The sequence below is a fragment of the Marmota flaviventris genome, chromosome 1 (assembly GCF_047511675.1).
Source record: "Marmota flaviventris isolate mMarFla1 chromosome 1, mMarFla1.hap1, whole genome shotgun sequence".
Lineage (NCBI taxonomy): Eukaryota > Metazoa > Chordata > Mammalia > Rodentia > Sciuridae > Marmota > Marmota flaviventris.
The window spans coordinates 161,169,253-161,188,557 of record NC_092498.1 but is presented as its reverse complement, the minus strand read 5'-3'; the positions used below and the strand labels follow the sequence as shown (position 1 = coordinate 161,188,557).

The 19,305-nt window shown below is 49.6% G+C and overlaps 1 protein-coding gene across 2 annotated transcripts in view; it reads right to left on the bottom strand.

Moving 5' to 3' along the window:
- The window catches only part of Prickle2 (prickle planar cell polarity protein 2), a 329,916-nt gene extending 311,263 nt beyond the window's left edge, over positions 1–18,653 (bottom strand). Inside the window, exons 1-2 of one of the 2 annotated variants that reach the window (XM_027954550.2) lie at positions 18,582–18,653; positions 17,782–17,867 (exon numbers count right to left, since the gene is read on the bottom strand). In XM_027954550.2, coding sequence (XP_027810351.1) covers positions 17,782–17,867; positions 18,582–18,623 — 128 coding nt within the window. In that variant the 5' untranslated portion in view covers positions 18,624–18,653. Of the gene's footprint in view, positions 1–17,781; positions 17,868–18,581 lie in introns of those variants that run through there. The other variant, XM_071609203.1, reaches the window with a different exon arrangement.
- Positions 18,654–19,305: the final 652 nt, after the last annotated feature.

Below are 19,305 nucleotides of genomic sequence, written 5' to 3'. Positions count from 1 at the left end.
CTTCTTCACAGCAAAGGAAACTATCAAAAGCATGAAGAATGGAACAAAGTCTCTGCTACCTGCACCTGAGCTAGAGCATTAATCTCCAGGACATATAAAGAACTCAAAACCACACACACACACACACACACACACACACACACACAAACCCAATCAATTAACAAGCAAAGGAACTGAACAAGCACTTCACAGAAGAAGAAACATGAATGACCAGATATATGAAAAAAATGTTAGACTTCTCAAGCAGTTAGAGAAACGCAAATCAGAACTGCACTGGGTCTCCATCTCCCTCCAGCCCGAAAGGAATCTGGGTTAATTCTGCACCTCAGAGGCGTCCCTGCTCCTCCTTTCTTCGAAGACAACCAGAGAAACGACTCCTGCTTATTTAGAACCTGTTGGCTCATTTATTTCATCTAGAGACGACTCTTAGCATCCAGCTTAGAAACATCCTGTTGTGAAGACTTTTCAGCACTGCGGCCTGAAGTGGAGCAAATTATATTCCACGCATTTCCAATTAGGTCAAAAGGAATCCTAATGATTAATATGAACCAACAAAAAATGAAGGAAAAAGAAATATCCTGTCCCACCCAAGGCTAAGATCCATGCTTCTCCCAAGAAGCCTCAGGTGGTAACTTTGTCATGGAACTTGCCTTGAAGTCGGAGGCACCCGTGGGGTGAGTCTCCCTGAACTTCCTCCCGTCCTGTTTCATGTCCTTGCACCAGAGGACATCAGATGGACAGCTCTCCCAGCCACTCATTCCCTTCACCAACCAAGACTCCAGCACCCACCACGGGCCAGGCTCAGTGCTGGGTCCCAGGACTCAGTCCTCCCAGAGTTCACTGTCTTAGGGCAGGGAAGAGACAGGGTCCGAGAGGAGACAGGGTCAGAGAAGCGTTCTGAGAAGGAGACAATCAAACTGAGCAGTAGACGATGAGACCAGGAAGCCATAGCTAGAAACAGACATCCCAAGGTGGATGGAGAAAGGACACTCCAGGAAGAGGAAGCCACACCCGCAGAGAGCTGCAGAAACGTGACAGAATTAAACATAGACAGTAAGTGCGGTGGCCCATGCCTGTCATCCCAGCAGCTCTGGAGGCTGAGGCAGGAGGATCAGGAGTTCAAAGCCAGCCTCAGCAACTTAGTGAGGCCCTGAGCAACTCAGTGAGACCCTGTCTCTAAATAAAATATTAAATGCGGCTGGGGATGGGGTTCAGTGGTTAAGCACCCCTGGGTTCAATCCTAAGTGCCCAAGAAATAAAAAATAAACATAAGCAAGAATGAGAGGCAAACAGCAGGTCACCGGCTGGTGGGAGCACAAGCTGCCCCAGCCCTTTGTAAGGCAATGCGCCCTAACTCATGGGCACACACTGCATGCCTGGCACCAGAGTCCCCCAAACAACACATGCAGACCCACCAAAAGACACACAGTGGGCAATACTTCAGGAAGAGAGAGAAAGAGAGATGATGATAATTCCAGAGAGTGGTACCTGCGAGGGGGAGAGGATGGAGAGGGAACAGATAATTACAAGGCTCTATTTCCTGAAGCCAGGTGGCAGGCTGGGGGCGCCCACGGTGTGACTCCTGCTTATACATATTTAATGGATACTTTTGTATTTTGTATCTGCTCAATATTTCATAAGAGCTGCTGCTTTTTTTCCCCTTCATTTTATTTTTAGTGGTGCGCAGGATGGGACCCAGGGCCTCTCCACGCTCAGCCAGCGCCCTGCACTGAGCTGGCCCGGCCTGAGTTGCCTCCCCCTGCAGTCGGGAAATGGGTGGAGGGAGAAGGTGGAGCAGAGGCTGGGGGGCAGGCGGGGGTCGGTGCTGGGGGTGGCAGGAGTGGGTGGGTGCTGGGTGCTGGGTGCTGGGGAGCAGGTGGGTGTGGGCGCTCAGGGGGTCAGTGCTCGCCCCTTAGGGATGCTGTGTATTGGTGATGGTTTGCAGCAGAGCTGGGTGGGGGTGGGGGAGAAGCAGCACCGCCCCGGACCGTGGTCCCCACCTGGCTCCGGGGTAAGTACAAACTGGGGACTCTAGCCGGGCGCGGTGGCCCACGCCTCCAGTCCCAGCGGCTCAGGAGGCTGAGGCAGGAGGATCGCAAGTTCAAAGCCACTACGGGGACCCTGAGCAGCTCAGTGAGACCGTGTTTCTAAATAAAAAATGAAAAGGGCTGGGATGGGGCTCAGGGGTTAGGCACCCCCAGGTTCCATCCCGGTTTAAAAACAAAACAACAACAACAACAACAAAAAAAAAAAAACAGTTTTTTCAGCAAAGGAGACCTCTGGGTGGCGATTTGCGTTTAGAGGCTGCCAGGGCATGGGCCTCCTGCAATCACAGCAGCCCTGCAGCTATTTCTGCACCTCTGTCTGCCAACGCGACGCCTGCCCAGTCTGGAGGAAACACGCAGGGGCCACCAAGAGAACTGACCGCCTGCCTTCACCTGCACCTTTTAATCCTACAAGCAGTGCGAAATGCACTCCCCAACAGCACAGGCGCTTCCTCGGATGACATTCCTGAAATGTCCCTGGTTATTCCTCCATAGATAAAGGTGCAAGTTTGCAGAGCAGCTGGATTCCTGGAGGGGGGTGGGGATTCCTGGGGGGGGGGGGGGCTCCAATTGATCAAATGTCCTCCAGTACCCTATGGAAAGTCAAGGTTTCAGATGAAGTCATCCCAGCTCAAAACGGAACACGTGTCCTTCGCCTGCACTTCAAAACCTGAAAGAAGTTAGGGTGTGGCGCACATGCCTATGATCCCAGCAGCTGGGGAGGCTGAGGCAGGAAGACAGCAAGTTCAAAGTCAGTCTCAGCAACTTAGCAAGGCTGTAAGCCACCTAGTGAGACACTGTCTCAAAATAAAAAGGGCTGGGGATGTGGCCCAGTGGTTAAGTGCCCTTGGGTTCAATTCCCAGTCCAAAAAAAAAAAAAAAACTAAAAGAATGATTCTGGAGTCTCCACCATGGAGAACATAATGTTGTTAGAAAAGAAAGTTCTAGCATTCTGTTGAAATAATCTAATTTAATTCTTGGCCTGAAGGCAGTACCTGGTATAAGAGAACTTTTATCGAAAATAATCAACATCTAGAGTTGGTCAGTTAATTTTTTTTAATGCAATTGGTATAAACTTCCATTGAAAACCCCCCAAATAACAGTGTCTTAAATAAGTCGGAAAGTCATTTCTCTCCCTTATAAATATAGCGCAGCCTGGAGTTATGCAGTTCAGGCTACCAGAGCATCTCTCTGGCCATCAGAGACCTGGACACTGCCTCTCTTTCTGTTTTCCTCCATACCAGGCTTCCAACTCACTGTTGAATGTAGCTGCCTGAGCTCCAACTATCACATCCATATTCCAATGGAGAGGAAGCAGGGAAAGATAGGCACATTCCTTCCCTTGAAAAGCACATTCCTTCCTAGGTTGAGCAACCCTGGGATAAAAACTTCCAGGAGTTGTGCACAGTACCTTCCCTTGTCCCTCTGACTAGAACTTACTTAAATAGCAATCCTTACGAGAAATGAGGGCTGAAAAATTTTGTCTTCCCTCTTAGGTTTTTATGTCAGACAGTAATTGGAAAGTTGTGTTTCCAAGGAAGAAATAAACAATGGCTATAGGGACAGCTTTATATAATTCTCACACTAATAAGTCACTATGTAATCTTAAATCTTTACACCTTTTTTTTTTTGATACTGGAGATTGAACCCAGGGGCACTCAATCCCTGAGCCACATCCCCAGCCCTATTTTGTATTTTATTTAGAGACAGGGTCTCACTGAGTTGCTTAGGGCCTCGCTGAGTTGCGGAGGCTGGTTTTGAACTGGCCATCCTCCTGCCTCAGCCCCCTGAGCCACTGGGATGACAGGTGCACGTCACCATGCCCATGGAGACTGAATGAAGAACTTCTGTTCTCTTCAATTTCTTCTTCACAAAACGCTCTCTGTTGGCTACTCCCACAGCCATGCCCAGCCACGCTATGGCCTGGTGTTCACCACGGTGGGTCTGCCCCTTCCAGACTCTACAATCTCTCTCGACTTCCAGAGAAGGAAACTGAGATCCAGAGAAAGTGAGCGGGTTTCCAAGCCTGAGAAGCACAGTGCACCTTCCCAAGGCCTCCACGCTTTCCAGCCCCCTCCCACTGCTCCCTAGGTCAGAGGCTCCAAAAGCACTAGACAGGGCTACCTCACAGACTACACCTTAACACCCCCGACCCCAGCCCCCCTGAAGGCCAGGGGCACACCCCCAAGTCAGGGTGACAAGAAGAGACACGTTCACGTGGCTGTTCATGGGCACATGTCTCAAGACTCAGGAGTGAGTTTTTTGAGGTTGTAGGTGATGGGGTTTTATAATTGCTTTCTTGTGGTCTGTTCAATCACACTATTACAAATGTTTGTCTTGCTTATATCCATGGGCAAGTCTAAGGAAACAATTAAGAATGTAAGAGAGCCGGGCAAGGTGGCACACATCTATAATCCTAGTGACTTGGGAGGCTGAGGCCGGAGGATCACAGATTGGAGGCCAGCCTCAGCAACTTAGTGAGGCCCTAAGCAACTCAGCAAGAACCTGTCTCAAAATAGAAAATAAAGGAGGCCAGGGATGTGGTTTAGTGGTTAGACAACCCTGGGATAAATCCGGATACAACAAAGAAAGAGAGGGAAGAATCATCAAGTTAAGTGCATTCCTCAAAAAGCTGCCTCCAAGTGCAGGCCCAGCAATCCTGTGTCACCGCAGTCTTACAAATAGCACATCTGGAAAGCCATTATCGGGCACAACACTTAAGGAACAAAACTGCGTATATTTTATTATCATTATTGCTATTGTGGGTTGAATATAGTGTCCCATACCCCCAAAACATGCGGGAAGGAAAGATGTATTCCCTCCCCGCTAAAAAGGATGCATCTCCCTGGACCCTCTAAATGCGATCTTGTTTGGAAAAAAGGTCTTGGAGATGTTATGAAGGCTCTTGAGATGAGATCATCCTGGGCTAGGGGTGGCCTAAGTCCAATGCCAAGACTTTACAGAGGAAGACAGGAGCCTGGGGTGAATGTCATGTGACCGGAGGCTGAAATCCACCAGCCTGAGACACCAAGAGCTACCAGCAGCCATAGAAGCTCAAAGGGAGGCACAGGGCAGATTGGGCCTCGGGCCCTCTAGGGGGAGCTTGCTGACGCCTTGAGTTTGGACTTTTAACCTCCAGAAATCAGAGTAGATAGATTCCTGTTCTTTTTTGAAAAAGTCACTCAATTGCTAGTAATTTGTTATAGCAGCTCCAAAAACCTAAGACATCTATGTGAAACTATATGGAAAGCAAAGACTACAAAGAAATCACACCTTGCTGGGTGCAGTGGCCCATGCCTGTAACCCCAGCGGCTCAGGAGGCTGAGGCAGGAGGATTTCAAGTTCAAAGCCAGCCTCAGCAAAAGCAAGGTGCTAAGCAACACAGTGAGACCCTGTCTCATAATAAAATACATATTAAAGAACAAGGTCTGGGGATGTGGCTCAGAGGTTAAGAGCCCCTGAGTTCAATCCCTAGTAACAAGAAATAAGGAATCACACCTGAAAACTAGGAGGACTCATCTTTGGGGAATGGAGTTTTTTATTTCCTAATCACTTAACTTTGCTGATTTTTTTTTTCACTGTGTATACATTTATGATCTAACAACTTGATCAAAACTGATATAAAATCAGAAATGAACGTGCCTTAAAATTCTGTTAGCACCAGGATTGAGAAAATAATTTTTTCCATTACCCTAAATCCCTAACGGTTGGACACATCCATTAGTTGTTCTACACCTAGAACCCAAGGAACATACTGATGTGCCCTTCCCCGTGGCTACAAAGGGTCGAGGTCCAAGGGGAAGCCGACATTCCCCAGTAATCTACTGTCTCCAAATGTGGGGCTTCACAAAGATCAAAGGAACCTGTCACTGCGATTTCCAAATGATTCAATAAGTCACTGGAGAGGTGCCAAAGGCCCAGTCATCAAGGATGCAAATGACAAGGAGCACCCCCGGGTGCCTGGTGGAAGAACAAAAGACTCAGAGAAATCATCTCATTGAAGTAATTTCATAGAGAAGAAAGAGAGCCCCTGCCTTCTCTTAATAAATCCCCTGGAGGCCTGATCTCTCCGCCCTGCAAGTGGGGACGTCCATGGTGGGTGTTCTACGCACACGTAATATCGAGCCTGCTTTTAAGAACCGTAAACAGCAGATTCTGCATCACCAAGTAGTTTACCAAACATAAAATCAAATAAGGGCACTCATTAAATGCCTTCCACGGGCAAACGTGCTTGCGTCTGTTTGGTCACCTTGACACCCAGATGGCCCAAGTGGCGGGAAGCCCAGGTTCCAAAGCACAGGGCCACTGGCTGGCCGAGGGCCACCTCGTTCATCTTGATGCATGTTGATTCTAGCTGGCTGCAGAGGGGCTGCCGGGAACTCCCTCCCTCGGCCGATCCCTTTTGTGGAGATTTCTTCTAGAAAACATGATGCAAATGGCATTTATAAGATGTCCTGATGCCGCCCAAATGGAACCCCAGGGATATTCACTGGCTGAAGGGGGCTTCCCTGGAATAGAGGGAGATCTGATTAGAAAACCAGGAGCGACCCCCCCAGAACAGGAAATCTTGTTGGGCTTGGGTCCCCTTGTCCCAAAGTGGCACCTGCCAGACACCTCAATGTCACCCCGGCTGCTTTGACAGGAGTCTCACCTTAAAGATTGCAGCCCCCAGAAAAATCAGCTCACCCAAGAATTTATGTCCACAGCAGACACTCATCAGATCCCACCCCCCAGGCCCCTGAGAACACAAGATGGTGTCCCCCAACACACAGTTTTATCTTTAGACTCAGAGACTCAATTTGCCAGAACTAAACACCCTCTTTTGGTTAAAGACTTAACATCATTTTTTTTTCTTAGCTGTAGATGGACACAATACATTTATTTTATTTATTTATTTTTATGTGGTTCTGGGGATTGAACCCAGTGCCTCACATGTGCCAGGCAAGCGCTCTGCCACTGAGCCCCAACCCCAGCCCAGGACAAGCCATCTTGAGCCCCAAAGATCTGGGTTCCAATTCTAACTCCACCACCTGCTACCTGTGTGAACGATGGCTCCTAATTTTCTTATATTTAAAAAGTAGAAAATAAAAGACATACCACAGAAGATGGTTTTCAATATAACAGGAAGTAGTTGGAGCATGCAGGAAGTCAGGCGCAGAGTAGGGATGCAGGGATGCAGTAGCATTAGCTCCTTCCTCACACCATCTCCCAGACAGGGAGGATTCTGCTGCTTAGATGACCTGCCCTGCACAGCGGTCCCTGCCCAGCAGGGACTTTGTTCCAGTCTGCCACTCACATCATCCTTCCAGGCATATACATTATTCACTCACTAGTTACTTTCAAAACAACAAATAATGTCAATAAGCAAGGCAGGCCCCGGGGTAGGACTATAGAGAAGGGTGAGGACTGTGGAAAAGTTGAACACACGTATTTCATCTAAACGCAAAGAAGAAACCGTAAGAAGAGAGTTGCTAGATATTTTCAATTTCCCAGAGGCAGCCCAAATCTGCACTTGGACACACACTCAGATGTTCACAACCAACTGAACATTTCAATCTTGTGCAAAGCTAAGAAAATCCACACGCAGGCCAGATCTAGCCTCAGGAGTTGCCAGAATGTGACCTCACGTTCACATACTGTAGAAAGACCCTTGTTTCTCATGCCTCAGGAGACAGAAAACTTGGGCTTGAAGACTTGTGTTGGGGTCAATGGAGAAGTGTAGCCGGGTGCACACTCACAAGAACTCACATGTTCTAGGTGGGCTAGAGGGAGGCATGATACGTAGAATCAATCCCATGTCAATGACGTGGATTCTCATCTTGGACTTGAGATTTCAAGATCCAGTTGGTAAGGATTCGGGGCCCAAAAGAGTCCCCTTCTTGAATACTGACTCCAGGGCTGCAGTTGGAAGTGATCTTCCTCTTACTGTTAGCAGACTGTCTTTAAGATCCTCCTCTGTCCTCAGCCAAACAGATGGTGAGAGGCCAATTCCACCTACTCCGTTTCACCTGAAGTCTATGTGCCCCTAAATGAGGGCGTGACATGCCATGTATACTACTCCATCAGGAAGTCTCATTCCCTCAAAAACGGATGCCCCACGTGAGGGCAGGGGGTAACTCTACTATATTTTATTGCATAATTGCTGCCCCTGATTCTTTTCAGTCCAAAATTTGGCTTATAACCTTGTACTGCATCATCTCACCTAGTACATGTCTGTTGTCAGTCCATTTAAAAGGTTAACAGCAGCGCCAGGCACAGTGGTGCACGCCTGTAATCCCAGCGGCTCAGGAGGCTGAGGCAGGAGGATCACGAGTTTGAGGCCAGCCTCAGCAGTTTAGCAAGGCCCTGAGCAACTCAGTGAGACCCTGTCTCTAAATAAAATACAAAAAAAATGCTGGGGATGTGGCTCAGTGGTTGAGGGACCCTGAGCTCAATCCCTGGTGCCAAAAAAAAAAAAAAAAAAAAAAAAAAATTCACGTTATAGTTGCATCCCATATTTTTGCAAAAAAAAAGGCATAAAATCTGCAACAGTTATGCAGTAAAATATCTCCTCTCTTCAGAGCTCAGTCCATGAGCCAAGAATTGTCACTGCCATTTATCCAAGGAAGGGCTTCCGCTCACGGTGCAGAAGTGGCTTTTTATCTGTCACAGGATCTACCATTTCTAGGGTCCTAAATGAGCATCTTCTTGTTCCTCATTCATCCCTGTTTCCACTGAACCTTCTGAAACCAGAGCACCCGTCAAGCCAGGCCACTTGCGGTGTACAGAAGGACACACATGGCAGGCATCGTCCCTCTTAATCCTCAAAACCACCGCAGCAGACAAGTAACGGCATCCCCATTGTACTGAGGAGTAAAACAAGGCTCAGAGAGGTTAAGTCATTGGCCCATGACAGTCAGCCAGTAAGAAGCAGAACCAAGGCTGTATCCCAACAATCCGTCCCTTTGGCCACGTCCCTTTGGCCACTCAGCGTCATGCCCCACATAAGCTCTTAAAAGCTTCAAAGCGGTTTTTCTAACACTAGCTAGAAACACATTTCTCCCCAGAGATCATCCCCCAGGATACTCCATATATAGGCAGGTAGAGTCCCTCTGACCTCAAAAGATCAGAACTCTAGGAATCCATTCTCGCCAGGGAATGCTCCCTCACTCCACAGGGAGAGCCCTCAGGGCCCTCATTAATGGCAGGGGTGAAGGATAACCTTTGAGCCTTCTTGAACCAAAAAAAACAACAACAACAACAAAAAAAAAACAAACAAACCAAAAATACCCAGCATTTTCATTAGGTCTTCCTTCCTCCCACTACCCTCAAACTATGGAGGCATTAGGATGAATGATCACCTCTCAACAAAATGTGGGTATTACTTTCAGGATTTAAGATAAAGAAATGTATTTCTGGGGGGTAAAAATGAGATTGACAGCTGGGCACAGGGTGCACACCTGTAATCCTAGCCATTCGAGAGGCTGGGGCAAGAGGATGGCAAGTTGGAGGCCAGCCTCGACAATTTAGTGAGACCCCATCTCAATTAAAAATATAAACAGGCCAGGCACAATTTTGCATGCCTGTAATCCCAACAGCTTGTGAGACTGGGACAGGAGGACTGCAAATTCAAAGCCAGCCTCAGCAACTTAGCGAGGCCCTGTCTCTAAATAAAAATACAAAATAGGGCTGGGGATGTGGCTCAGTGGTCAAGTGTCCCAGAGTTCAATCCCGATACCCAAAAAATAAAAAATAAAAATAAATAAAACGGGTTGGAGATGTCGCTCAGTGATAGAGCACCCCTAGGTTCAAATCCTAGTACCCCCCCCCCAAAAAAAAGATGGCTGATCTCCATGCGGCCATGACTCCTCACTTTTCATCAGGCACAAGTTGTCACTAGGGGTGATTAAACAAGGATTAATTACCAGCTTGCTACAAGAGCTGAGATGTTTTAACAGTGCTGCCCAGAGAGCACACAAATATACTCATACTTTTGAAGGACTGAGGGTGGAATTTGGCACCATTTCTTTGGAGGACAATTTGGCAAAGAGCTCTTAAAATAGTAAATGTTCATATCCTCTGACCTGGAGATTCCAATTATGCCACAGAAACATAATTGGGGAAATAAACACAGGCATGTTTTAGCACAAGAAAAGTGGTTGTTACAGTACACAAACAGCAGATCCCATCAATGTGGCTGTCGACAGAGAAATTTTTAGCTCTATAAAAAATCCATGTAATGGATTCTAAAAGCTAATAAAGGTATTAGACTTTTATAGACTGATAGGGAAAGATGTCCAGAAAGTATTCCTAGGTTTCATGAAAAGAGAAAATGAGGTAAGACAATCCATGGAATGCTCATTTTCTGTCATGTTAATAAATACTAATTTCAATGAATCAGAGGAAATAAATACCAATCTGTACACACTATATCGTTCTAGCTTCAGGGTCAGCAAACTGATTCAAAACCCTGTCAAGTAGTAAATACTTAGTTTTTCCAGCTGCAAGTTAGTTTTAACTAAGCAACTTGGTCATTGAAAACGCAGCCCAAGACGCCACTAAATGAATGGGTGTGGCTGTGTTCCAATAAAACTTTATTCATGGACTTTAAAAATGAAATTTCATGTGCTACAAAATGTTCTTTTTTTTTTTTTTACTCCCCCCCCCCCCCCGCAAATATGGAAAAATATAAGCTAGATGTGGTGGTGCATTCCTGGAATCCCAGAGAAACTGGAGGCTGAGGCAGAAGGATCATCAAGTTCGAGCCAGCCTGGGCAACTTAGCAAGACCCTGTCTCAAAACTAAAAAATAAACAAAAAGGGCTGGGGACGTGGCTCAGTGGTGGGGCACAATTTCAGCTACCAAGAAGAAAAAAAAAAGGGGGGGGAAGAAATAGAAAGAGAGGCTGGGGGTGGAGCAAAAGGGTAGAACACCTCTGGGTTCTATCCCCAGTACTAAATAAAATAAAAACACAAAACCAAATAAAAAGGTAAAAGCCATTCTGATTTTGTCCCACCAGCTACAGTTTGCTAACTCCAGACCTCAAAGGTGCAATTAAGAAAGGTTTTCTCTTTTATGAAAGGTATGCTTTATATGTGCATGTGATTTTACTATCTGTAACAACAGTAATAGCTATTGCAAAATCAGAGATAATAATACAGATATCTCAGACTGAGTTGATTTTGTTTTCCAAGAGAAAACCCCTATCAAGATACTTCAGCTTCTGCCAAATACGGTGGTGCACACGCCTGTACTCCCAGCAACTCGGGAGGCTGAGGCAGGAGGAGCAAGTTTGAGGCCAGCCTTAGCAACTTATTGAGACTCTGATTCAAAATAAAAAGGGCTGGGAAATGGCTCAGTGGTAGAGCTTCCCTGGGGTCCAATCCCTAGAACCAATAAAAAACAAAACACAACAAGGGACCTCACCTTCTCTCAGACATGTTCAAATAGGTGGGCCAACCAGCAGCCTTAGCTGCTAAGCATCTTCCCTGGCTGGAAGGTTCCAAAAACCAACTGTGTCTGTCTGTCTGTCTGTCTGTCTGTCTCTCATACACACACTTTCCTTGTTTGGCCTACCCATCATGGGCTGAGAGTGTTTTTCCTTCCAGAGCAAAATCATCAGCGGGAACCCACTTCTAATCCAATTTGCAATCCTCTGCAGGAAACCAGGACTGCGTCACCCCCCAAATTGCGGGCCCCCGTCATCCATCCCCAGAATCGCCAGGGCAACCGGGGAGGGGCACTGCTTTGCAGGCGCAGGCTTGGCTGGCCCAGCCCCAGCCCCAGCCCCAGCCCCAGCCCCAGCGCTGCTTCTGGAGCAACGGCGACGCGGCCAAAGCATGCGCCTGGAAGGGCCTTGTCCAAAGACAAACCGCGCCGCACAATCACGCCGACCTCAGGGGCCAGCCCCGCCCCCGGCTGGGGCCAGCCCCGCTTGGCTTCCCAGGTCAGCTGCGCCCAGCCGGGGCTGCAGGGGACCCGCTGACTGCCCGCCTTCTGATGCTCCAGCCAATCTACAGTCATCAGCAAGTGGCGACATTGAGGGGATTACAAGGGGCTTAGAAGCCACTGGAGATTCATTGATGTGGTGTCACAAGCCTCATGGCCACATGCCCTTTAGGAAGGGCTTTGGTCTGTCCAGGGTTCTCGGTGGCCTTTGATCTTACCACCCCTCTCTCCACGTGGTGGGGACGTTGCCTCCACCCCGACTCCACGCCACTTTGTTCTCAGCTACTTTTATTCTTAAACCTAAAAGAGTGCCGTGCATATTCTTCCAGCGGGACAGAGCAGGGGCCACCCACTGCCTGGAAGGAGCCAGGCACTGAAGAGTCGTGGGGGTGCGCACGGGACCCTCGGCCGCAGCTACCCCGCTTTGCGGTCCACGAAAGATCCCACTGCGGAGGGTCAGCATTCGGACCACCTGCTCAGCTACGCTTTATTTGTGAGCGCTGAAATTTGAATTTCATATAATTTTTTGCAAAAACAAGAATGCTCCTTCAGGATCTGCAAACTCCAGTGACTTCCAGTACCTGGGAGGGGACCGAAATATTCAAACAAGTCCTTGAAGTAATTGGCACACTGGGAGACCGGGGTGAGTCAACAAAACACCCATCTAAAGGGAAACCACTCATGTCCTGCCAGTTATTGGAGGTGCAGGACCGCTCGCCAGATGTGACATCTCTGGTGGTGGCTGTGTTTTAATGGTACTGGGATGGATCCTGGGGCCTTGTGCATGCTGGAAAAGTGCTCTCTCACTGAGCTGAACCCCACAAAGAAAGTTAAAAATCTGAATATTAGAAAAAGTTCTCTTAGCCAAGTTCAAAGCCAGCCTCAGCAACGGACTGAGGCCTAAGCAACTCAGTGAGACTCTGTCTCCAAATAAACTATTAAAAAGGGCTGGGGATGGGGCTCAGTGGTCCAGTGCCCCTGAGTTCAATCCCTGGTACAAAAAAAAAAACACTACTCTCTTACTTAATATGTTCTACAGACCAAACAACACCCATCTGCAGAGTGGATGTGACGTGGGAGCCTCTGGTTTGTGACCACCGCCTAAGTCACAAGAAGCGTCCAGCCACAGGAAATGAGCCTCGGTTCTGGAACTGAATCACTGCCCCAGCCTGGTGACCCTGGCTACGTTATTTAACAATCAAGAGCCTCAGTTTCATTAACAGGAAAATAATCACTTTGATCTCACAGGGCTTGGTAAGGATTAAAAGAAAATGTGTGTTAAACAGGGGGACATGACACCTTCATGGGATAAATCCTCATTGATTGCCAATGTTTTTTTTTTTTTTTTTTTGGTACCGAGGATTGAACCCCAGGGGTGCTTAACCACTGAGCCACATCCCCAGCTCTTTTTATATTTTATCTAGAGACAGGGTCTCATTGAGTTGCTTAGGGCCTCCCTGAGTTGCTGAGGCTGGCTTTGAACTCACGATCCTCCTGCCTCAGCCTCCTGAGCCGCTGGGATTATAGGCATGCCCCAGGGCGCCGGCTTTGATTGCCAATGTCACTTAAGTACTATTATTACTGTAATTCTTCTTCAGTTTTGGACACTCATGGAACAATTCTACACTGTAAAAATGGCTCTTTTTCTCTCCCTTCTCAAACTGGTTGCAAATAAGCAAGCCCACTGGCCCCCCTTGGAGAGGCCTCTTGTAGCAGATACACCAAGTGCCTAGTTTTTAATGACTTGGTTCCAGCCACAGTCCATGGCGCTGCCATCCTCTTCCTGTTAATGGACATTCTTCTGCAGCCTGGCAACCTGGGGCTTCCCCTAGGCGACAGGGAGGTGATGGTTCTTCCAGGCTGGGCCACCTGTAGAGAGCAGAGGCCAGGTTTGCTCTCCAGCTGCCTTACCTTACATCAGTGGAGGGGAAAGGCCAGGCATCTGATCTCCAAGACACACAAACCCTTGATCAGTTTTGTTTTTAGAATTTCTAAAAATTCCCAAATTTGCCACCTAAAGGTATGCATCACAATGAAAACACAGAGATTAGGGTCACCCAGGAAAAATCCCCATAAAATGGAACAGATTTGAATAAGAACATGGGCATCTTTACTCCCCCCAAGGAAGACCCAAGGTGGGGAAAGCTGTCTGCCATCCATGGTGCTTTGACCTGGTGCCTCTCCATCTTCAGGGGCACCTGAATCAGCCAGGGCTCTTGTTCCAGCTCAGATTCTGGTTTAGTGGGTCTGGGTCAAGGCCAAAGCCCATGCATTTAAAAAAAAAAAAAAATTTTTTTAATTATAGATAAATAATACCTTTATTTTATTTTATTTTATTTTTATATGGCACTGAAGATTGAACCCAGTGCCTCACACGTGTTAGGAAAGCACTCTACCACTGAGCCACATCCCCAGCCCTTTTTTATAGTTTATTTAGAGCCAGGGTCTCACTGAGTTGCTTAGCACCTCACCATTGTTGAGGCTGGCTTTGAATTTGCAATCCTCCTGCCTCAGCCGCCCCAGCCGCTGGGATTACAGGGGTTTGCCACTGCACTCGACTGAGATGACGCATTTTTAAGAGGCTCCCCCAAGACAAATCAAGGATGCTACCTGCCCCTGCACCTGCATGCATCAGCACGGCCTTGGCTTCATTTAGGTCTCTGCTCAAAAAAACACCTCCTGAGAGGGTCCTTTCCTGATGGCCTTATCTAAAGTGTCACTGCTTGTGGAATGGGGTCCTGGATCCCATCTGTTTTGTTCTTTGCTGAATCCCCAGCATCAGTGGAACACCTGGTACCAAGCAAGCACTCAAATATTTGTCCAGTGCACAGATCCCAGTGTGACAAGCAAGCAAAATGAAATTCGGGGAGCCGAAGCCATGTGTCCAAGGTCACACAGCTAATCAAAGCCAGAACAGAGGCTGGGCCTGCTCTGTCTGTACTTCAAAGCCCTAGGTCTCTCCACCAGGCCAAAGGGAAACAAGGTCTGTTTACAGCAGGCTTCCTCCGGAGAACTCGGAGAACTCGAGGGTCTTCCTGCTGTGAGGCAGTAACACAGTTCTGCATGCTGTTTTTTAAGAGCTGCCTGGTTATGTGGACAATGACTGGAGAGGACCAGAGTGGAAGCAAAGAGATCTGTTCAGAGGATGCCACAGTGGTCCAGGACGATGCATGGCAGTCCCAGGGTTCCTCTATATTTATTTATTTATGTATTTGGTACCAGAGATTGAACCCGGGGGTGCTTACCCACTGAGTCACATCCTCAGCTCTTTGCATATTTTATTTAGAGACAGGGTCTCACTGAGTTGCTTAGGGCCTCGCTAAGTCGCTGAGGCGGGCTTTGAACTCACGATCTTCCTGCCTCAGCCTCCAGATTCCCTGGGATTAGAAGCATGCCCCTCCACACTCGGTTGGTTCCTTGAGACTTGGGGTAAGAGGAGTTCTACTCTCCTAGGGTCAGAGCCAAGGCAGCCTTCCTGTTAGGTCTCTATCAGGCCTATGGGGGCCCAACCCTCCCTCCAGGGGGTTCATGGTCTCCCAAGGCAGAGGAGAGTAACATGGATTTCAAACTGCCAAGAAGAAAATTGTGGTATAACACAAAAGGTCACCCAGCAGTACACCCGTGGGGGAAAAGGAGGAGTGGCTTCCTTTCCAGCAATGGGTGGAAATGCTATGAAAAACCCTCTTTATGGGTCAAAACGAGGCCCTTCTGCTGCTAGCAGGGAAATGGCTTCAACAAGAAAATCCTTCCCACCCCGATGAGAGGGTCTCTCTCCAAACGAAAAGCTCCAGAGTCGGCTGAAAATCAAGCACTGTCTTTCCATCGCAAAATGAGTTGGGTTAAATGTCTTAAAATTCTCATCGCAAGTTCAAAGCCAGCCTCAGCAACTTAGAGGCCCTAAGCAACTTAGCAAGACCCGGTGTCTAAATAACACACAAAAAGGGCTGGGGATGGGGCTCAGTGGTTAAGCGCCCCTGGGTTCAATCTGAGGCTTAAAATCCTCCAAGAAGCTGTGGTCATGAGGTCTCAAGGGACCCCAGACACCTAGCATCCTCAAAGACCCTATAAGTCCTCCTGAGCAACAGTTGGGAGGAAGCTCAAAATAGTTAACAAAATGAGTGAATATTTCCTGCATACCTGGGAGTAGGCAATGTTAACCACATCTCCCCTCATCCCTGCAATAAGCGTGTAAGGGAAGTGCCCTTGTTCTTCCCACTGAACAGCTAGGGAAACTGAGAACCCGGGAGTGTTAGTGACTGACCAGGGGTCAGAGGTCAAGCAGGAGGGGAGGACAGGCACCAAGCTACACGCCCACACTGCAGCACTACCCACAGGCCTCTGGTGGGAGCTGAGCCACAGGCAAGGGAGGGGAGGAAAGGGAAAAGTTGGAACCCACCTACCCTGCCCTGCCTCATCCTAGTTAGAAAGCAAATGGATCAAAAAGGAGGCAACAGAACCAGGCACAGTGGCACAACCCTGTAACCCCAGCGGCTCGGGGAGCTGAGGCAGGAGGATCCCCAGTTCAAAGCCAGCCTCAGCCACAGTGAGGCCCTAAGCAACTCAGTGAGATGCTGTCTCTAAATAAAACACAAAATAGAGCTGGGGATGTGGCTCAGTGGCCAAGTGCCCTGAGGTCAATCCCTGGTACCCAAAAAGAAAAAAAAAAAGGGAAACCATCAGTCTTCTCTCTTACATTGGGTTTGTAAAATAAGCCTTCTACACCCAGTCCCATGTATGACCTGTGATCACACAGGAGCCCAGCACAGCCCACACAGGAGCCCACCTACTAGGGTATAGCATTGGCACTATTGATGGACACCAACGTCTGCCAATTACATATTTATAAGGTCGCCTGGCTGGACTGTGACACAGGAGTTATTAAATGCTCCAGAGCATCAGGGTTGCGCTCAGTGCCCTGAGACAAAGGCAGAAGGGCTGCCAGACCCATCCAAGCTGGAACAAAAGCATTTAATTTCTGAAGAAACTGGCGGGTTTCCATAGAACTGGGTGCTGGGCACACATGACCCACGAGACCCAGGAAGAAAACCAAAGTAGACTTTCCTCCCTGGCACCCAGAAACAGCAGCGCCCTTGCCAGCAGCGTAGGACAGTAGGAAAGGCGTACACATCCAGACAGAATGCTACCAGGCAGCAGTCTGCGCTCACTGTCTCCTTCCTTTGAATGAAGACACCGAGGAGAATTGACCTCTTCTCTTTCCATCGCCAAACGGACAGCCCGTTCGCCTGCACCCCAACTTTTTTCCCAAGCAGTGCCCCAGCAGCCAGATGCACTGGAAGGACACTCAGACTCCCAAACAAAACCATTCCGCTCCAGGCTGACTCTGCCTGGAAGTCAACATGCAAGGCACATTAATAAGAAACATCTGGCCACCGAAGACGGTTGACACAGCACAGGCGGGCAGTGGTGGATTTGTGGTCGGGACCCAGAGTTACAGGGACTGAATTGAAAACACCAGCCAGTCCAGGCAGTGCTCCACACTGCTGTGCTGTGGCACTTGGTGACGCTACCATGCCGGGGTTGAGTTGTTTGGGGCCTAGTTACCTAGGCACAGCGTGGTGCCAAGCTTCTCAAGCTCTCCCATCAGGGAAATGCAGCCTGAACGGGGCTCTCCTGCGTCCTCCCATGTCTGGCCACCACTTCCACCTTGAATATTTGTAGCAGATGTAGCCCGGCTTTTAAAGGCACAGACTTTGCATTCTTTCCATGTGACTTACAAGTCAGATTGAAAAGGGGAGAATTTTATTTACTTTTCTCCCTGCAGTGTTGTGCGGGTTTTAAAGAATCCTACCTCCATTTATGCAAGGCGAACCCAGGACACTGGTCACCGCAGGCGTTACATGGCTGGCCTCTCTCTATCCGCCCCAGTCCGGTCAACTTCAAAACAAAAAGATAACACAGGCCACGTGTGAAGATGAGGGCTTCCTCCAAAACCCCACTGTGCCCCAGATAGGATGGCCTGCCTCTTCCACCCCACCTCCTGGGATCTGAGTCAGGGTTCCTCTGCTATGTGGGGGCCTGGGTTGGGGGGCTGCCAGTGCCCCAAGGGTGGTCTCCTGCCTAAGACAAGGCTGCAGACCCAGGTGGGCTGTCTCCAGTATCAAAGCACCAAGAAATGGCTTTGGCTGGGGCTTTGTCTCCCCCCAGACACATTGGTCACAGGTTTCTAAGAAACAAAAGCAAGATCCTTCGGTTCCCCCAGAGAGTGCCCGAAAAGGGACTCTCAGGCGCCTGCCCGTGGTCCAGGCTGCTGCTCCTGGGAAAGGGGTAGCAAAGGACACCCCCAAAGACAGCCCCAAAGTGCAAGCTCCAGGCTGGAGCTCCACACGCTGGACGCTGCATGGTGCTGTGGCTTCCGATCTGCTTTCCCTGGGCGCCCCAAACTGGGACACTTGGGGCCATGGTTCCTGGTGGCACTGTGGCCCGGCTGGCGGGGGTCGGGACTTAGCCCCTCGCGCGCTCCCCGGTGAGCTCATGGGCGCCCCAACTGGTTACCTGGGGCCACAGGTGCGCGACCGAGGGGCGGAGGGGGCTGGGCACTGGCGCCGGTGGCGACTGCAGGTACCCGGTGGGCGGGTGGGGGACACTCACCGAGCGGCTGGACAGTCTTTTCCGCGAGCTGCGGCTGAACATGGCCTGGCGCCTCCGGCACGCAGCGCCGTCCGTCGATCTGTCCGTCTGTGCCGCGGCGGGGAGGGCGGGTCGCCTGGGCGGGCCCCCTCGGCGGCCACCGGCTGCTGTCTCCGTACGGCCCCGGCTCGCGCTCGAGCGCACGCCTCCCTCCTCCCGGCCACCGCCTCCCCGCCCCGCCCCGCCCTCGGCCCCGCCCCGCCCTCGGCCCCGCCCCCTCATGAGACCCCGCCCTCCAGAGACCCGCCCCGTCTGCGGCCCCGCCCCGCCCGCGCTGCGCCCGCGCTCTCCCTTTCCCAGCCTCCGGGGCCCCGAGGTCCAGCTACCCAGGGCTGAGCTCTGGTGGGTCACCTGATCCCGCTCCAAAAGATCCTTCCCTCACCCTGTCCCCGAAGTTCGGGGCGGGGACCCCTTCACGGCCCCTTGCTGATGTAGCCGGGGTGGCGGGTGGAGATGGAAGATGAGGGTTTTTTACGCGATGGTGTCATTCACAGAGAGTTGAAGTCAACCTGTGCGGTGCACAGTGCTGCCTACTGGGACAAATTCACACAGCCTTGGAACCGCCACTACGTGGAGTCTTGTCACTCTGTGAGATGAACTATTTTTAAAGTTTGCCTGGAATCTAGTTAGGATTGGATGTTGGAGGAGGAGGAGGGGGCTGGGAGAATGAATTACGCCTCTCATG